We start from the raw sequence: 18897 nt of genomic DNA, 5'->3' as shown, positions 1-18897 counted from the left end.
GAATGAACTTGGAAGGAGATATTTTTGCTTTAGTCAAACGTCAAGTGACTGCAGGGCTTGCCAGCACCCTGGCTGCAAACCGCAGGAGAGACCCTGGGACAAAACCACACAGTTAAACTGCTCCTGAATTCCTGACCCGCAGAAATGATGAGACAACAAACGTTTGTTGTTTGAAGCCACTGAGTTTGGGGGAGGTAACGTGCTATTTAACAAAAGATAAATCAGGCAGCTATTGTAACAATGAGACATAAAAATGCAGAGCCTCAAAAGACTCTAGTTTATTTCTGTCTTGTAAATATTCCAAGAAAAGGAGGTACAAGGCAAGTAGGTAGTTCTGCTTCACAAAGCCATCCAGAGACTCAGGCTCTTTTCTCTTGCTACTTGGCTCATCCTGAGATGTGTTCCTTGTTCATACATTAGAGGCTGGCTTGCCAGCTACGTGTCTTATGTTTCAACCCCAAGGGAAGGTATGAAAGAGTGGGGGGACGGCGTCTTCTCTGTAAGAAATGGAGCATTACTCTTGTTCCCATTCCATTGGTGAGAACTTAGTCACATGGTTCCAGCTATCTGCAAAGGATGTTGGGAAATGGAGTCTCTAGATGGACAGTCATGAGTCCTGCTGAAGCTCAGGATGGTTCTGTTAATAACAGGAAGAGGTGGAGAATGGTCTGTGAATAGTCTCTCCCTACCCAAGTCCTGGTGTTTGTGTCCTCTCTGAGACTTCGGTTAGTTACCTCTCCAGGGCTGCTTTCTCCTTTATAAAATGAAGAATCAGTTGGTTAAGCATCTGACTTCGACTCAGATCATGATCTCCTGGTTTGTGAATCTGAGCCTGGGGTCAGGCTCTGTGCTGACAGCTCAGAGCCTGGAGCCTGGAGCCTGGAGCCTGCTTTGGATTCTGTGTCTCCCTCTCCCTCTGCCCCTCCCCTGCTTGCACTCTGTCTCTCAAAAATAACTAGACATCAAAAAATAAAAACACAAAATAAAGTGATTGGTGGATTACAAACCTTTTTTTTGAGCAGAATCTTTTTATTACATATATATGTGTGTGTGTATATATATATATATATTTTTTTTTTTTTTTCAAGAGAGAGAGAGAGAGAGATCATGAAAGCAGGGAAGAGGAGCAGAGAGAGAATCTTAAGCAGGCTTCATGCTCAGCATGGAGCCCCATGCAGGGCTAGATCCCGTCTTCTTGGGATCATGACCCAAGCAGAAATCAAGAGGCGGACATTCAACTGATCGAGCCACCCAGACAGCCCTATTAAATAATATTTAAAAATGGAAACTGCATACATAAGGAAATAAAGACAGATCTGCTCTGTTTGAATCACCATAGGGTTTCTCTTCCTGTACCTGCTCCCCATCGGTGGCCCCATGGAAAGCTATTTGAAATGCCAGGGCTCTGTGAGGCAGGGTCAGAAAAGTCACTGAATGAGAGATTCTCCTGGATTCCCGCCACTTCTGGTATTTTTGAGGTTGTGACCATTCACCCGTGTGTCCTGAGCTGGGCCGATCGCACAGCCTTGTCTTGTTTGGCAGCTGGGAGTTTGCTGTACACGCATGTGTTTTTGGCAGAGGTTACCTGAGCCTTTGCTCCAGGTGTCTGGCCTCTCCTCACTTCCTTTTAACCCTTTCCTGATCTCGTGGCGCATCTCTCCTTTCTCCTAACGCGAGTGAGCGTCCTCCCATCCCTGGGCCGGGGGCCAAGGTGCTGTGCAGCTGGGAAGGAGTGCTCTAAGTTGCCAGTACACCTTACCCTTGTGTTCAGTCCCACAGGTGGGGATGTGGAAATTCTTGAAGCTGACCCTGTCTTCCTCCCAGGTTAATATTTCTACCACCCTTCTGGCCTCGGCCTTTTTTGGGCTATTTTTGGCTTCAACTGGGATTAAGAACTCAGGCTCTGCCAAGGTCATAGGTGGTGAATGTGGACTTGCCCAGCCCTGACCGAGTTTGTGAGGGAACTCCAGAGACTAGCAGGGAGAGGCCTCTCCCCTCAATTCTCAACTGTACAAACCGCCTCCAGGAAAGTTGCCTAGGAGGACGAGAGTCCTTTTCTTTTAGTCTGCAGACCATCAGAACGTGGCTGATAAACATTCCTCTCCTTGCTTCCCGAGGTCACTTTCCAGTTCTCCCCACTGGCTTCCAAGGGATCTTCCTGAGGGATGGGCTGTACTAGCCACGTTCTCCCAGGCTGCTTCCAGACGCTTAAATGAGAGTTTGGCAGAGGACTTAAATGTCTGCCAAATCAAGGGAACAATCTTAGGCCATTTCGCAGGCTAGTGACCACTGCCCACGAGCAGAACAGTCCAAGAATGGCAGGGGTCGAGGTCGAGATTGGGAAAAAATGAGGCAAAATGGACTTCTCTGGGCTTCTTAGGATAAGGAATATCTCACATTTCTTAGTAAGATGTTAAGACACCATGATAGGGTTGATTTACCACAGGGACTGTAGGCAAATGATCTTTTTAAAAAAAAAAATATGATTTATTATCAAGTTAGCTAATATGTGTTCTTGGCTTTAGGAGTAGATTCCCATGATTCATCGCTTACACACAACAGCCGGTGCCCATCCCAACAAGTGCCCTCCTCAATGCCCATCACCCATTTTCGTCTCTCCCCCACCTGCCCCCATCAACGCTCAGTTTGTTCTCTGTATAACAGTCCCTTATGGTTTGCCTCCCTCTCTGTTTGAAACTATTTTTTCCCCTTCCCTTCCCCCATGGTCTTCTGTTAAGTTTCTCAAATTCCACATATGAGTGAAAACATATGATATCTGTGTTTCTCTGACTTATTTCGCTTGGCATAATATCCTCCAGTTCCATCCACGTTGTTGCAAATGGCCAAGATTTCATTCTTTTTGATTGCCGAGTAATATACCACTTCTTCTTTATCCATTCCTCAGTTGATGGACCTTTGGGCTCTTTCCATAATTTGGTTATTGTTGAAAGCGCTGCTCTAAATATTGGGGGCGCATGTGTGTAGGCAAATGATCTTGAATGAAGCAGGCTCAGTGTAAGAACATAGTGATGAGGAGTGAGGACCTGGAGAGCAGGTATTACTTCATCCCAACGGGACAGCCCCTACTCACCATTGTCATGTGAAAATGTAGGCTCACTGTTCCTTTCAAAAGTTTAGGAGGAACTAGAAATCCACATCTTGTGGGACATTTCCCAGGCGTGGAACCATTGCACAGATCATGAGATACCCTCTGCTGGTAAATTTAGGTGTCAGGCAGCCAGTTTGCTACCCCTGATGTAAAGCCCTTCCCAAATGAATCTTTCTCCCCCTACAGTGTGTCACCAGCTCTCAGTTGAAACAAAACAAAACAACAACAAAAAAACATGCTGGAGATTAGTCTTAGCATTTGGAACCAGTGGTTAGATGCTCACGTGGAAAGGTCTTCATGGAGAATCGAGGGGCTGATATTCGTTTCTCATTGCTGTTGTAACAAATCACCACAAAGTGAATGGCTTAACCAATGCGAATTTATTATCTTACAGTTTTGTAGATCAGAAGTCTGACATGGGTCTCGCTGGGCTAAAATCAAGCCCTGTCAGCAGGGCGGTGTTCTGGAGGATCAGGGGAGAATCTGTTTTCTTGCCTTTTCCCACTTCTAGAAGCCAGCTGCCTTCCTTTGTTCACAGCCTCCTTCCTTGTCTTCTAAGCCAGCAATGAAGGTTCAGCCCCCATGTCAAATCTCTCACCACAGTGTGAAGAGGTTCTCTGATTTTCAGGGTTCATGGGGCCCACCAGACAGTCCAGTGTTATTTCCCCATACAAGGTTATAGTTTAAAGTTTTGGGTTTTTTTTTTTTAATTTATTTAAGTAATTTCTACACCCGACATGGGGATCAAACTCACCACCCCAAGAGCAAGAGTTGCGTCCTCCATCAACTGAGCCAGGCGCCCCCGAAGTTGTATTTTAATCACCTCTGCAAAATCCCTTTTGCCACATGAGGTAACATTTTCATAGGATCCAGGGATTAGGGTATGAACATGGCTCTTCCCTAAACGTTTGGATCTTTGCTCCATCTTCAAAAAAAGCTCTAGGGAGAGGAATCTATGATGAACTGGATCCTTCCTTCCTTCCTTCCTTCCTTCCTTCCTTCCTTCCTTCCTTTCCTCTCTCTTTCTCCCTTCCTTCCCTTTTGTTTTATTTATTTATTTATTTGTTTGTTTATTTATTTATTTTTTTCTAAAACAATCTTTTTTAATTCCAGTATAGTTTACAGTGTTGTATTAGTTTCAGGTATGCAGTATAGTGATTCAGCAATTCCAAACATCACCCGGTGCTCATCACAAGTGTACTCTTAACTCTGAATCTCCTTCACCTGTTTCACCAATCCCCCTCACCGACCCCCCCCCCCCCGCCTGCCTCCCCCCTGGTAACCACCAGTTAGGGTTTATCTTTCTTCTTCTTCTTTTTTTTTTAATGTTTGCTTATTTATTTATTTATTTATGTATTTATTTATTTATTTTTTATCGTTTATTCAGTTTTGAGAGAGAGAGAGAGACAGAGCATGAGCAGGAGAGGGGCAGAGAGAGAGAGGGACAACACAGAATCCAATGCAGGCTCCAGGCTTTGAGCTGTCAGCACAGAGCCCAACACGGGGCTCGAACGCACAAGCTGTGAGATCATGACCTGAGCCGAAGTCAGATGCCTAAGGGACTGAGCCACCCAGGTGCCTTGGGTTTGTCTTTCTTCTCAACCAGATTCGTTCTCCCCGGCCAGGCTTCCTTCTATGTAAGACACTGTTCTGGTGGAGGCCTTTCTGCGCAGCCAGCCGGGCCCAGCCCTCTCCATGCGGCAGACACAGTTCTCAGCCGCCTGTCTGGTTGCAGATCCATCTGCTACGTCGGGGCTCAGAGCAGCCGTTCTCTCTTAGCTCCTCTCCCTGTGGAGCTTCTCAGCTGGGATTAGTTACAGGGGTGACGGACTGGGCAAACATTCCTCCTTCTCTCCAGAGGCAGCCCAGGCTCTGGGGCTCGCCACAAGGGCTTGAGTCAATATCACACAGGCCAAGGCTGGAGGCGGCAAGGGCAGGAGCGCAGCAGGATTACACGATTGACTGGGGCCGCAGCTCCCGAGGGGCGAGGCCCAGCCGGCTGGAAGCACAGGCTGAATCTAACAAGGGCTCACTTATTCCTGTGCATTTCCCCTTTGCTTGGGTTCAAATGGTCAACTTCTTCCAAGAAGAGGATTAGGGAGACTGGACGTTCAACGTCGGTTCCGGCAGGTGGCACAAGACCCAGCTGTGACAGCAGACATCGCCAGCCCCTTGGGAAGACAGCACTGATTCTATCTGTGTAACAGCCAGGCTGTAGCCAGCCTCTTCTCTCCCTGCAACCATATAAGCCCACAACACACACACACACACACACACACACACACACACACACACACACAACCTTAAATGGTGGAGTTAGGGACCAAAGGCGTAGAAGCAGGATGATCACACACACAGCTTCTGGGGCCAGAGTGCCAGGTTTGAATCCTAACGCTTACATTTACTACTTGTGTGCCCTTGGGAACAGTATTTCACCTCAATTTCCCTGTTCTTCAGCAATGCCAATGACACCTTTCGCAGGGGTTTTATGGGGATTAAATGAGCTGGTGTCTTATTATCTGCAAGGGCAGAAGACTCCCTAAGCAAAGCAAAGCATGGCTTTGTTAAATGATAAAAATATGCAACCTCCTCTGTGAGGATCATCTTTGGTCAAATACACTTTAGTAACTATCCTTTTCTACCAGAAGTTAGAAATAAATTCTCAAGTTGTTCAGCTTGAAAAAATTCCAGGGGATTTACGGGAGGCAGATTCAGCCTGCAGGAATACAGCCGAGGCTGCGGTTACCTCAAGAGTAATCTATCTACTAGACTAAAACGGGGGGGGGGGTCCCAGCTCTACCATACTTTGTACTGGTCAGGTCACACTGACAGTCCTTCTGAGAGCCTGCGTTACTTCTGGGTTATTTGTACTTACTCTTGAGTCCTCCTGCCCCTAGTTCTGACAGGGAATCGATGCATTTGGATTAGAATCCACATTCCTAAGGAAGACCTCACTCTGCCCCTTAGAATAATTTGACCCTCAATGGTAATAGAAATTTGAGGTCCCAGCTACTAGGTCCTGCTGGTCTCCTGTCGTCTAGGTGTAGCTTCACGCACAGAGACCAGTGCTGGTTGCCACAATCAGATGCCTCTGGTGGCAAGGCTGGGGAGGAAACTCATGACAAATGCACTCTTGGAAACAATCAGAGCTGCTAGGCGGAAAGGAAGAGGACACAGGAGAGCCAGAGAGCTGGCTTCAAATCGCGGGGAGGGACGGAGCAAGAGAAAGAACACTTATTAAATGCTGACTGGGCTCCAAGCTTTGTATTGCATATCTAATCAAATGCCCGGAGCAACTCCGTGGAAGCAGACAGCACTATGGCATGTGAGTAGGTGGGGAAGAGACAAAGCGACTTGCCCAAAGCCCTACGAGCCACGGAGCCCAGGCTGCCAGATCTTTTGGCTTCATCTCACTACCACTGTAGCAGGACTGTGTGATGCAGGCACAGTATCAGAGCCTTTTCATGTCGAGAGCTAGTAAAATGGGGTGGAAGCTATCAAAGGTGTCCAAGGTGTCTAAGCAGGTGCCTGATAATGATCACGAAAGACTTTAAACAGGCGATTTATTTATGCCTTGTTGGAGGCTGGAAATGGAGTATTTAGGAAGGTACCTTCCAGCTCTGAGATTCTGTTTCTATACTTTGGGGTAAGATACGCTCTTCAGGCATATTGAGCGATTTCTCTTCCCTGTATTTTTCACTTTCTCTTCTGTCTCCTTCTACTCATGCAGATATTCTGCTCTGGGACCTTGTCTTTTTTAAAAGGAGGGACGTGGGAGCTGGCAGTTTGGCAGCTGGGAGAACAGAAAGACCATACTATTCTCTCTGGTGGGTGAGTCTAAATTTTTATCAGTTTACTAAGGAGACGTTGTTACACTCTAATGAGGCAAACCTGGAAAGATTACAAGAAGAAGCAATCACATCAAGCCTCCTTCCCTCTCCTCCAACTCCTTGGTAACCAGGCAAAACCCGAACCCCTGAATGTAGGATTTAAGGCTGGGGTTGATTTAACATGGATATTCGATTCCATCACGATGGGGACTTGATAGAGAAATGAGAAATGTTTGAAAACGAAGGTATTATTTCCTACACTCCTGAGTTTGGGAATAGAGACCTATGTTAAGCTTGGCAGACGGAGGAGGGCATGCCCGGCCAGCAGCTACACCAACTGGTTGCAAGCCTGAAGTTTTTGGTCCTCTGCTGCCCCTGTGTGGACATGGAGGGAAATAACAATTCAAGATTTCGCTTGTGGCCCAAGTAAAATGGGACTTGAGAGAAAAGAAACCATCCCTAAGAACTACTGGGGGTTTATGACCACTGTGAGGGAGTCAGGAACTGTGGCTATCTCCAGCAAGACGGGGGTTCCCAGAAGGGAGGTGGGGAACACCTACGAGCTGTCAATGACTTCACAAGGCTCTTCTCTTGTCCACCGTCTTTATTTCTCCTGGAGACACCTGCAGCCAGCAAGTGAGCGACCCTCTAAAGACTCCCAGCCATGCCCTTCTGCAGCTTCTGGCCGCAGCCAGCGCCCACAGGCACAGCGCCAATCCTCCCACACTTCCTCTTCCTGTGCTTGGAGTAACACGTCTGTGGGTTTCTCCCTCTGGTCTCACAGCTTTTCACACCCTCTCTGCACCGTCTGTCTCTACACCACCATCTACACACAAGGGGACACCATCACGTTCGTGCCTGCGGCATCCCTGATTCCCTGCGCAGGCATGGGGCAGAGATGGCACTTTCGTTTCGATAAGGGAGTGAGGGGGGACACTTGGGCACAATGGGGGGAAGGGGCTCTGGGTCACTGCGAGCAGCCTGGCTGGAATCCAGGGTGTCTGAATCCCAGGACTGCCGTCTACCTACACCATAGCTGCTTCCTTCTCTGGTCAGCTCCCTCCTGGGCACCCAGCACATCACCCGACCTCACTCCCCATCCCCTCCCAGCAAATAGCAGCAGTGGTGGCAGCCTCAGCCCTGTCGCTCTCCCGCCTACGGGAGACGGTGGGACATCTGGGCCTCCTCCCTCCAGCCGGAAGCCAGGGACCCTTGCACCTGGCCTGACTTCCTTTCCTCTCCCCTCATGCCTCCAGACCCTGCCGCAGCCTGCGGTCCAGGGCCAGGAGCTGCCTCAAGAAGCCCCGGTTGGGGATGATGCCTCGGTGGTCCTTGACTTTCTTGATGGCCTCCACGAGGGTCAGGTGGTGGTACAGCATGAGGTAGGCCAGGACCAGTGTGGCGGACCGGCTCACGCCCACGGCACAGTGCACCAGGATCCTCCCTGCGAGGACAGACACACGAGGCAGCTGTGGGGCTGTTGGTGGGGGGTGGAGAAGGCTAGGGAGAGAGCTGTAGGGACAGGTGAGGAGGAAGACAGGAAAGGAGGGGTGCGGGGAGACGGGATGGGGTGCAGACTAGCGGTGGGAAGAACGAAGACCCCCCGGGAGGCCCAGACAGAATAAGATGAACAACACAGCAGCTCAGCTCAGCAACTCACAGGGAGACACTCATCACTGACAGAAGCCTGGGTCTAGCCCAGAATGGGGACCCAGGGGATATTTCCCGAGTGCGTTATCATCGCCACTCTGTTAACATTTTGGATTATCTCCTTCCTTCCTTTTCATGCATTGCCTTTTGCGAACAGTTGAGGGCATTTTTCTTTCTTTGATACTACATGCAGAGCATTTGGTCATATCATTAAAATCTCTTCCATACTTGAACCCTCGGGCTTTCCCCTAACTTAATGTCCATTGTTTCTTTCCTCCCTTCTCTTCCCTCCTACCTCCCGGCTGGTTCAGTGCCCGGTGGATGAAATCGGCAGCCGTCTGGAAGTGGATGCTCATGTCAAAGGCTGGCGAGTCGTGGGCCTCGACACCCAGGTAGCGGATGCCCAGCCCCTCGTAGGCCTCCGGCGTCCCTCGCCACCTGCTGTGCGAGGCATTGAGGACGTGGGTGATGCCCAGGCGGCGGAGCTCCCGGCGGTTGTTAGCTATGTCCCTGCATTGGGTAGAGGTTAAAGGGAGGGTGGAGAAGCGAGGCTCTGGGGCGAGGAGCCCTCGTCTCCCCCCTGGCTGCTGCCTAGCTAATGTCATTGGCTCCATGCGTCTGCCTTACTTACTGATGACCCAGAGCGGGGACCCAAGATGGGCAATGACCCGGAGTCTCGTCCTTGAGCAAGGGTTGAGAGCACTGGGGAGGTTCTGCCTGGGGAAGAGAAGACTACGGGGTGGGTGAACAACAAACATGATAAAATATTGAGCGCTCTGAGGCAGCGGGGTTTGACTTGATCTATGGGAAGAATTCACCGGATCTGTACTTTGTGTAAGGAAGTCTGTCCCAGCCATGGAATCACGCTGAAGAAAGATTGAATGGTTTTCAGTCATTGGCAGAGAATGATTTTCCTGCCACTGGGGTATTCAAGCAGAGGGAGGAGGTCAGTGTGGAGGCATGGATGTGGCAGAGGGAATTTGGACATCAGGTGGGCTGTTGGGCCAGCTCACATTTAACCTCCCTGGTAACCTTGAGGTGCTGTGATTCTGGCCCTTGCTCCCACACCTAGCTCCCCTGTTACCTTACGCTCTCTTTGACACCCAGAACCTTCTCATGTTTCACCAGTTACTCCACGCCCACATTTACCGTTTTATGATGTCACCTTCAGGTGTCCGTCTGGCCCACACCCCTCAGCTCAGTGGTAGACACCTCTCAGGCACCATGGCCATATCTCAGGGCAAATGCCCTGTCCAGTGCAAACTCCTCAAGTAGAAAGAGCACTGAACTTGAACCTGCAAGTCCTGGCTCTGCTACTTACGCCCCGTGTGACCTTGGGCCAGTCACCACTTCTCTGAGCTTCAGTTTCCTCATCTGTAACCTGGGGATAGTGGTACCTACCTCACAAGGCTGTTGTGAAGATCAAGAGAGAAAATGCATGTGAAAAACTCCTTGTACACTGTAACGCCCTTGAGAGAGAGAGGGGAGGACTACTCTTCCCGTGATGCTCTTCTCTCCATGGCCCCCATCTTCCAGAACCTCTGCACACATCGTGGCTTTGCCTGGTCAACCCTTCAGCTTACTACCCACTTCCTGGCTCCCACTGCCTGCCTTTTTTTTTTTTTCCCCCAGAATCACAGCACAATAGATGGAAGGTCAGAGAAGTCATCTATTATGTCCGGTTTGTAGCACTGGCACTCAATAATTAATTTTGCTAAATCAATGACATTATTACGTGAACAGAGACTTTCTGTCCAGAGTTGGGTATCTTCATAATCCTCCACTCTCTGTCCATGCACCCCTACCCCTCAGTCCTCAACCTGGAACCCACAACACGAGTCAACGCCTCCCCTCCACCCTTCTCCTTCCTTCTTGCATGCATATGCGCGTGCGCGCGTGCACACACACACACACACACACACACACACACACACGCTCGGCAGTGACCCCGGGGCTGCCAGGTACATACTGGTCTCCGAGGTAGAGGCCTGGCCAGACCTCATCGGCATGGTTACAGGCTGTCTTGCCTGTGTAGAGGAGCCTCTCCAACTCAAAGACATTGAGGAAGGGATGTTGAACAGCCGGCATCTCTTCCAGGACCCCTCTAGTGCGAACAGGAGACCTTGAGCTACTCCGGGAGAAGCGGGCCATAAAAGTCATAGACGCCCAGAGCCAGTTACCGGGGCACATCTTAGAGGTGGCGGAAACCGTGCGGCAGCTGCAGGGGCGGCTGCCGTGAGGATGCGTCCGTCTCCAGGTGGCTGCTGCTGGAGGAGGAACGGATGGGAGGCACACCTGAGTGAGCCTAGGGCAGAGGCTCCCCTTCTTGCCAACTGGGCTGGGCCCCGGGGAGAGGACCCTCAGGGAGGGAAGGGAAGCCCGGCCCTAGCAGGGGGACCTCCACAATTATTCTCTCCTTCAAGCTGCCGCAGCTCCTTTTTGCTCTTTGGCTCAGCCGCGCAAGGAGGTGGGAGAGTCACATGTCCTTGTTTACGGGGAAAGGGAGATGCCCAGCTGCTGGCTTTCTGCTCCGCCACTCCACCCCCACGCCTGACACACGTACACAAACACACACACACACACACACATTTGATATTTGGGTGGCCGTGCCCACTGCTGGAGCTCCTGCCAGCCTGAATCTGGGTCTCATCTGCCTGGGGCCACAGGCAGAGAGCTTAGGGAGCTGGGATGGGAATGAGGGGTGGCTTTGGACCCACCCAGAGAGAATTAGCAGGAAGACAGCAGCAGCTGGGGCCATGACATATGCCAAGCCTGTCTCCTCAGCGCCAGAGAGATGGGCTGCTTTAACCCACTGCTGCCCTATCACTGCCTCAGAGCTAAGTAAGCGTGCTATGGGAAGTGTCTGTTGGGGGACGGGGTGAGTGGGGATTAGCAAAGAAGAGGAAGTGTACATTTTTGAAAAACACTTGCTGGATGCATGCGCTAATGGAAGAAGGCGCCGATCTATGTGCACGACAGACAAACCACCCTCCTTCGATCGGCGTACAGAAATTATTGATTAAACCTCATCTCTAATGTGAGGATTTCTGAGTCAAGCGAGGCTGGAGTAGTGTGTCTGGGTGTGTTGGGGAGAGGTGGAGGCTGGGGGGTTGAAGAAGGGGGAGGCAGGGAAAGGGTGAGGGATCCTGCCAGGCCCAGGAGCTCAGAGGCTGCAGTGACCATCTGTGTTGCTGTTGGAGTCAAGTGACCCCTAGGAAGGGCATGGGATTGGCAGTGAGGGGCTTAGCATGTGTGCCTCGGGCTCTGTCCCTTCTGAAAGGGTCCTTCTGGCCAGCTGGCCCTTCTGAAAGGGGAAGCCTGCGCAGCGTGGGGGAGAGAGCCAGCCTTGGAGACTCTTCCTGGGCCCTTCAGGCAGAGAGACCACTTGGCAAAACCCCCTGTCTCCTCTTCCTCCTCCTTCTCTCCCACTGTGATGGTGGGCTGGTCCCAAGGGTCCCCCTTCCTGATCTTCTGCCCCCTACACCTCAACCAAAAGTCTGGTAGGGAGAGGCCATCTTTGACCTGCACACACTCTGGGAACCCATCCTTCATGGCCAGCCAGGGCCCACCCCCCCCCCCCCCACCCCCCAGCTCTCCTTTCCCCCAGGCCAGGGGAGACCATGTACCTACAGGCCTTAGGAAGCAGGGGCATTAGGATCACGACCGCTGAGGGGAGCCTGGATCTTAGGGTGTTCAGGGAGAGAGAATTTTGCAATGGCTGGGGCTGAAGAAGCACAGAAATACGGGACTATAGCCACAACCACCGCCACCACCATCATCATCATCATCTGCCTTGTCTCCTTAGGCCTAAAGACCCCATCAATTTATTCCCAAACCACGGTTTCTCGGTTTCTCCAAACAGGTTCTGCTGCCTGTGTGATGCTGAATGGCAAAAAGGAAGCGGGAAGGAGACCAGGTGTAGGCAAGAGCTCGGTGGGACTCGAATTCTCCCCGGGGCTGGAGAAGCCCCGTTCAGTCCCGGGGAGGGGGGGACGCCCCTCGGCCTTCTCCAATCCCATCAGCCGCTTCCAGGGGCCCTCGCCCGCGGCACCCCTCCCCCCACGTCCGCCGTGGCGGTTGTAACAGGTTCATGGCTGTCGCCCGAGTCCCGGCCAGCCCAGACAGCCAGGCGCTGAGGGAGCAGGGAGGCAGCTCGGGGGGGAGGGGGGGGGGGCTTAGCCAGCTCGGCTCCCGCGTCCCCTGCCTGGGCGCTCCCTGCCCCGCACCCCGCCCCCAGCCTCGAGCCTTTAGCCTCTGGGCGCCGGGGAGGCGACCACCCCCCGCAGTCCGGTACCTCGGTGCGAGCGCGGCGCGGGGTCTCAGTCCCGGAGGCAGATCGCAGGCGCAGCCAGCCCCACGGCCATGACTCTCCCGCCGCCGCCGCCGCCGCCGCCGCCGCCCCCGCCGCCGCTGCGAGACCGGCTGACGGATTAGCCTCTATTTTTAAGCCATGACACGCACGTCGAAGCAGGGCTCATATCAGCGTGTGTGTGTGTGTGTCGGTGACACGCAGAGACACAGCCTCACACCCAGCGGTCCGAGTGGACGCGCAGCGTGGGCTCGCCCGCGGGTGTTTGCAGACCAGACACGGACCACAGCCCCGCCCGGTGTGCACGCCCCAGCAGACGTGTATTTTCGGAGCTGCGCCAATTACAAGGCATTTTGCTTGAAGATGACATTATACAAGTCGTCCCAGACAGCGCCTGAAACACACCCGCTCCTCCCCTGGCAGCATTAACTAATTACACAGACATGATGGTGCACCTCGCTCGTCCATTTCGTATCAAGAGCACCATGTCATAAATGACACCGATCCGTAGCCCTTATTAGCATTTACTATAGACCTCGTGTTTCACGTAACTCCGTTTGTCCTCACCACCGGTCTGTGAGATACAGAGTATTATCAGGGTCCCCATGCTAGAGAAGAGGAGACTGAGGCTCCGGGAGGCCAAGTAATTTGCCCAGGCCACATGCTAGTTATGGGCTGAGCTGAGCTTCAAATCCTGGCAGTGGCACTCAAAGGTCATGTCCTTAACTGTTCTAGATAGTGACCCCACACCATGGAGAAGGGCACGGTGGATTTCTATCAGCTAGCCACTCCCACCAGCTCAGCTCCTGGCCGGCGCCACTTTCCCCCTGACTCTGGAAGAAATTGACACCCAAACCGCTTCATTTGTGCTTTTAGTGAGGTTTACCTCGACTTGCTTTTCTACTCTAATCACCTCATCAGTTACAAGATTGTCAACACGTGGAAGGCAAGGACGGTGTTGGGGTCCCCAGTCTCTAGTTCACTGTGTGATGGTGGAGGTGGGGGAGGTAATGAATGGCATCAGATGATGCTGTTGAAAACCAGGTAGATGGCAGACTCCAGGAGAGCTGTCTGCAGGAGGGAGGCAGGAAGTAGATAAGATTCCTCTGGACCTGGTTTCAGATGAGAAGACATTAGCAACTGTAGCTGAAATCAAGATTGACTGTGTTCCCTGTGGGGGTGGGAGATGAGGCTTTGATCTCTGGGTGAGGTCAGTTCTGTGCTAAAAGGGAAGTTCCAGCGCAGACCAATTTCAGTCTTCTTGGCCTTTTCCTTCTGGAGAAGCAAACTCAACTCCTTTCCATGCCTTCTTGGCTCTGGAGTTTACATGAAGAAATGAAATCTTCATCATTTAAAACAAAGGCTTGGCCTGGGAGCGTTGAAAATGTACTCTGTTGTTCCAGGAAAAAATCAGTAAAAAATTGCCATAAGTCAAATTGTGAAAGACCACATATTACTGGACAAATCTCATTTTAAATGACAGAGTCTTTAGGGTTGGTAGGTTGAGAAGATGTCGTAGATGAACTTGATCTCAACCTTTGGCAAGGCCTTCATTTCAACCCTGCATTTCACTTTTCTCAAAAAGCTGGAAAAATATGTTTTAAAGCATGCTATAGACCTCATGGGCAGATGTTTATGGGCTATTATAGAGATTGTCCATGGATCAACATCTTCATGAAAACCATTAAATTACTAGGAATCAACCCACAACTCAAGGGGCTTTATGTTTTTCTTTGTAACTAGGAGGTTTATTATGTTTCCAGGTGACACCAAACTAAGGACAAGAGGGGGAGGGAGGCTGGAAGAAAGAGTTAATGGGGAGAAGGTAATGGAGAAGGTAGGACAGGAGAGGGGACGAAACTAATAGACGCAGCATGTATTGATAATTTATTATCTGTCAATTCCTTGGGCTTTCACATTTATCAGCTCATTTAATCCCACCCAATTTTTAGGTGGGTGTTATTACCTTCACTGAATACATGAGGAGACTGACGCTTGTCTAGATGAGTTTACTCATCCACAGCTAGTAAATGGCAGAGCACAGGTGGAAACCCAAGGCTATCTGATTCCAAACGTGTATATTTCAAGATGAAGCTGACGAATCACTTCCTTTAAAAAGCCTTCTAGATTCACTCTCTTTTTGTCTGTTTCCTTCTTTGTGTTGATACAGACATCTATCAAAGGACCTATGAACTATATTTTACTTCTATATTTCTTTAAATCTCTGCTCTCAGTACTAGAAGTCATGAATGGACACACTATATGGGGATGAACTAAGATGGAAAAATGAGGCTACTAAAAAATAGGAATAGGTCTCCAAACGGTCTCAAAAGAAATGCCTCCCTCGCCCAAAAATATTTAAATAAGAGAGAGGGAGAAGAAGGAGAGTGGGGGGTGGGGAAGGAAGGAAGACCAACAACCATGTGTTAAATGGTAATTCCAACTGCTACCATTAACTGTGAGCTGGGCACTACGCTAAGTGCTCTACATAGATTAGCTAATTTAATCCCATGAAGTGGATGTTATTAATTCCATTTTACGGTTGAGGAAATGGGCTTAGAGTTGTGGTAAATCTACCCTGCAGCAGCCAAGTAGCTAATACGTGGGATTTGAGCATGGATTTAAACCCATGACTGTTTTAAACCAAAGCCTGTGCCTCAAATCACTGTAGCAAGAACGCATACCTAAAGAAAAAGAATAGCAATGGCTAAAACGTACCAAGCCCTACTGCGTGTCAGGCACGTAGTGTAAGTTACATGAAGGAAGGCATTCTCAAGCCTTGAGCCCTGGGCCCTTAGGGGGCGTGGCTCCTCCCCCCCACCCCCCCGCAGAATCCGCCAGGTGCGCGTTGAGGCTGGAGCGGTTGGGGACGCCGGCTGCTGCACCGCATGGCTTTCGGCTACACAAGACAAAGCAGAAGCGGCACTTGGCTTCCCGCCAACCACGCCCAAAGTGCCGCCACGCCCACCGCTCCTGGGCTCGTCCACCGGGCTGTGCTGCCAGTTTAGATGGCCTTTTCACCCGAAGGCTGCGGTAGCAAGCAGAGGACAGACAGTGGCGACTTTATTTAGCGGTGGGCGTGTGGTGTGGTGAGGGGAGGCGGGGCAGAAGACTCGAGGCGCCCCGTGTTGATTCTGACTTACTCTTCTAGTTCTCCATTCTCCCAATTCTCCCAGTGCCCGTCCTTTGGCTTCTTCCTGGGCCCCTAGTTAGCACTTTCTCTCCCCCCAGGCCCCCACGTGGGATAGGTGGGCCTGTCCTCTCCGGCGTCAGCCAGCCGGGTGTCCGGATTTCCTCTGCTGGGCTCCTGCTGGGTCTGAATTGGGGGTAACAGTCTGGGAGGTACTGGGAGGTACGCAGTCCTTTTGGTAGAGTGACAGTCTGGTTTTTGCTTCAACTCTAATGCCATCCTTCTCCACCTCTCCATCCAATGCATTCGGTAGCCCCTTTCCTTCTGGTTTACCTCAAGGTGAGCACATGTGACCACTGTGAATATTCACTCTCTTCTAAGAGACACACGTTACAGCAATTAGCCTGACTTTGGAATGAAAATAAACTCTAGAGAGGCTAGAGCTCTTCTAGCAGAAATGAACCAGGACATTATTCGCAAATAAAGCAAGAATCAAAAGGGAAAATGCAGCAAATGTCCCTATTTAAAAAAGAAGAAAATAAAAAGAAGAGCAGCTATAAATACACATTTTGAAGAAGACTGAGAGGAAATACGCCGAATATTAAAAGAGGTAATCTCTAGCCAGAGGGGAATGACAGATAATTTTTATCTTGTGCTTTAAAAACATCTACATTTCTCAATTTTTCAGCAGTCCATATGAATTAATTTTCAATGTCCGTTCTATGAAATTGGTTGAGATTTTCTTTTTAGTGGCTTCCTGTGTGGCCAATTTTAGCAAATGTCCTGCACATGCTTGCAGAGAATAGTTAATCTCTGTTTTGGAATGGAAATTTCTATTTTTATTTTCATTCTATATAACGTTTTAAAATAGTCTATATCCTTATTTCTTTAATCTTGATTTATCAGCTTTTGAGAGATGGATTAAAATCTCCCAGGTTTGGGGCGCCTGGGTGGCTCGGTTGGTTGAGCGTCCGACTTCGGCTCAGGTCATGATCTCTTGGTGGTGGGTTCAAGCCCTGTGTAGGACTTGGTGCTGACAGCTCAGAGTCTGGAGCCTGCTTCAGATTCTGTTGTCTCCCTCTCTCTCTGCCCCTCTCATGCTCTGTCTCTGTCTCTCAAAAACAAGTAAATATTTAAAAAAAAAAATTTTCCCAGGTTTATGGACTTGTTAATCCCTTGGTCTAATTCTGCCCTTTTTTGTGGTCCTAGATACATAACATTCACAAGTTTACAAAAAAATGATTATTTATAACTTAAAAAAAATGTTTATTTTGAGAGAGAAAGAGAGAGAGCATGCCAGGGAGGGGCAGAGAGAGAGAGAGAGAGAGAGAGATATCCCCAAGAAGGCTCTGTGCTGTCCGTGCAGAGCCCAACTCGGGGCTCTATCTCATGAACTGTGAGATCATGACCTGAGTGGAAATCGAGGTCTGCTCAGTCCACTTAACCGACTGAACCACCCAGGCTCCCCTATAACTTTTTTTAGTTGGTGAGTCGTCTAAAACTTTAAAAAAAAAAATCTTTGGAATACATGTATATACACTTCATTTTATTTTAAGTGTAACTCGTATAAACTATAACTAGGTTTAAAAAATCGCTATTTTAATAGTGATTACTGATGTATTGAAAGTAATTTCTGCCATCTTATTTTGTGTCTTTTTCAATTTATCATGCTTTCTCTCTCTCTCTCTCACTTTTTTCCCTCCTTTCTTTGGTTGGGTTTACCTAGGTTTTTTGTTCTCTGTCAATTTTTAAGTTAAACAAAGTCTATGTCTAATTGGTACTTTCACTCTCTATGTGAAGATTTTTATTTTAATTTCCTTCAGAAATACTTTTTCTCCCATCTTTTTTGTCATTATTATCCAGTACTTTGAGTCCAGCCTTAGAAACATTTCTTTGGCAGTAGCTTGGTTGGTTGAACACCCGACTTTTGATTTTGGCTCAGGTCATGATCCTAGGGGTCCTGGGAGACCTGCTTAAGATTCTCTCTCTCTCCCCCACTTACCCTCTCCCCCGTTCATGCTCTCTCTCTCAAAAAAAAATTCTGTTTTCATGGTCATCAGTCCCATAACACGCATAAAGATTGATGTTCTCTGCAGGGGCGCCTGGGGGGCTCAGTCGGTTGAACATCGGACTTTGGCTCAGGTCATGATCTCACGGTTTGTGGGTTCAAGCCCTGCCTCGGGCTCTGTGCTGCCAGCTCAGAGCCTGGAGCCTCCTTCAGATTCTGTGTCTCCCTCTTTCTCTGCCTCTCCCCCACTCATGCTCTGTCTCTGTCTCTCAAAAATAAAATAAACGTTAAAAAAATTAAAAGAAAAAAAAAATCTATGTTTTCTGCAATACTTGTAAAACAATAGCAACCCTCTGCTTACAGCTCTCCATCTGGGTCTTCCCCCTTCGCCCTTGCTTCTCATCCTGGTTCCCTACTGCCTGGAAGCAAACATATTGAAAAACGCCAGGTATTTCTTTAATCTTATCTCTCTCAATAATATGTTTATATTGCTGTTTTTTGAGTTTTCAGTTTTAGACATTCCCTACTGATTTCTCACTATGAACACTGAGGATTTTTTTCTCTTTCTTCCGTCCCCCACCAAAATAGAGACAAACATCCCTCTCTTTGCATTTGTCTTTTTTTTTTTTTTTAATTAATTTATTTATTTTGGGGGAGGGAGGGGCAGAGGGAGAGGGAGAGAAACCCCAGCAGGGTCTGCGCTATCAGCAGGAGCCCAGTGCAGGGCTTGAATGCACAAACTGTGAGCTGAAAACAAGAGTCAGATTCAGGGCACCTGGGTGGCTCAGTCAGTTAAGCGTCCTACTCTGGGTTTTGGCTCAGGTCCGGATCGATCTCACAGTTTTGGGAGTTTGAGCCTCG

At 49.6% G+C, this 18897-nt stretch overlaps 1 protein-coding gene across 3 annotated transcripts; it reads right to left on the bottom strand.

Annotated features, from left to right (window-relative positions):
• Positions 1 to 7528: 7528 nt before the first annotated feature.
• On the bottom strand, positions 7529 to 18159 carry DUSP26 (dual specificity phosphatase 26). Of its 3 annotated transcripts, XM_045055594.1 has the most exons (5): positions 18154 to 18159; positions 12884 to 13148; positions 10559 to 10856; positions 8885 to 9099; positions 7529 to 8383 (listed from the first exon to the last, which is right to left on the bottom strand). In XM_045055594.1, exons 3-5 carry the CDS (start codon positions 10777 to 10779, stop codon positions 8184 to 8186), a joined length of 636 nt encoding a protein of 211 aa, XP_044911529.1. In that variant the 5' UTR covers positions 10780 to 10856; positions 12884 to 13148; positions 18154 to 18159; the 3' UTR covers positions 7529 to 8183. The 3 variants fall into 3 exon arrangements, with proteins under 3 accessions (XP_044911529.1, XP_006930789.1, XP_003984838.1); XM_006930727.5 differs by lacking the exon at positions 18154 to 18159 and having other exon boundaries at positions 10559 to 10853; positions 12884 to 13199; XM_003984789.6 differs by lacking the exon at positions 18154 to 18159 and having other exon boundaries at positions 12884 to 13198.
• Between the last annotated feature and the right edge of the window lie 738 nt (positions 18160 to 18897).

Source organism: Felis catus, chromosome B1 (genome assembly GCF_018350175.1).
Source record: "Felis catus isolate Fca126 chromosome B1, F.catus_Fca126_mat1.0, whole genome shotgun sequence".
NCBI lineage: Eukaryota > Metazoa > Chordata > Mammalia > Carnivora > Felidae > Felis > Felis catus.
Note: the sequence above shows the minus strand (reverse complement) of the source record. Positions and strands in the feature narration are given on the sequence as shown.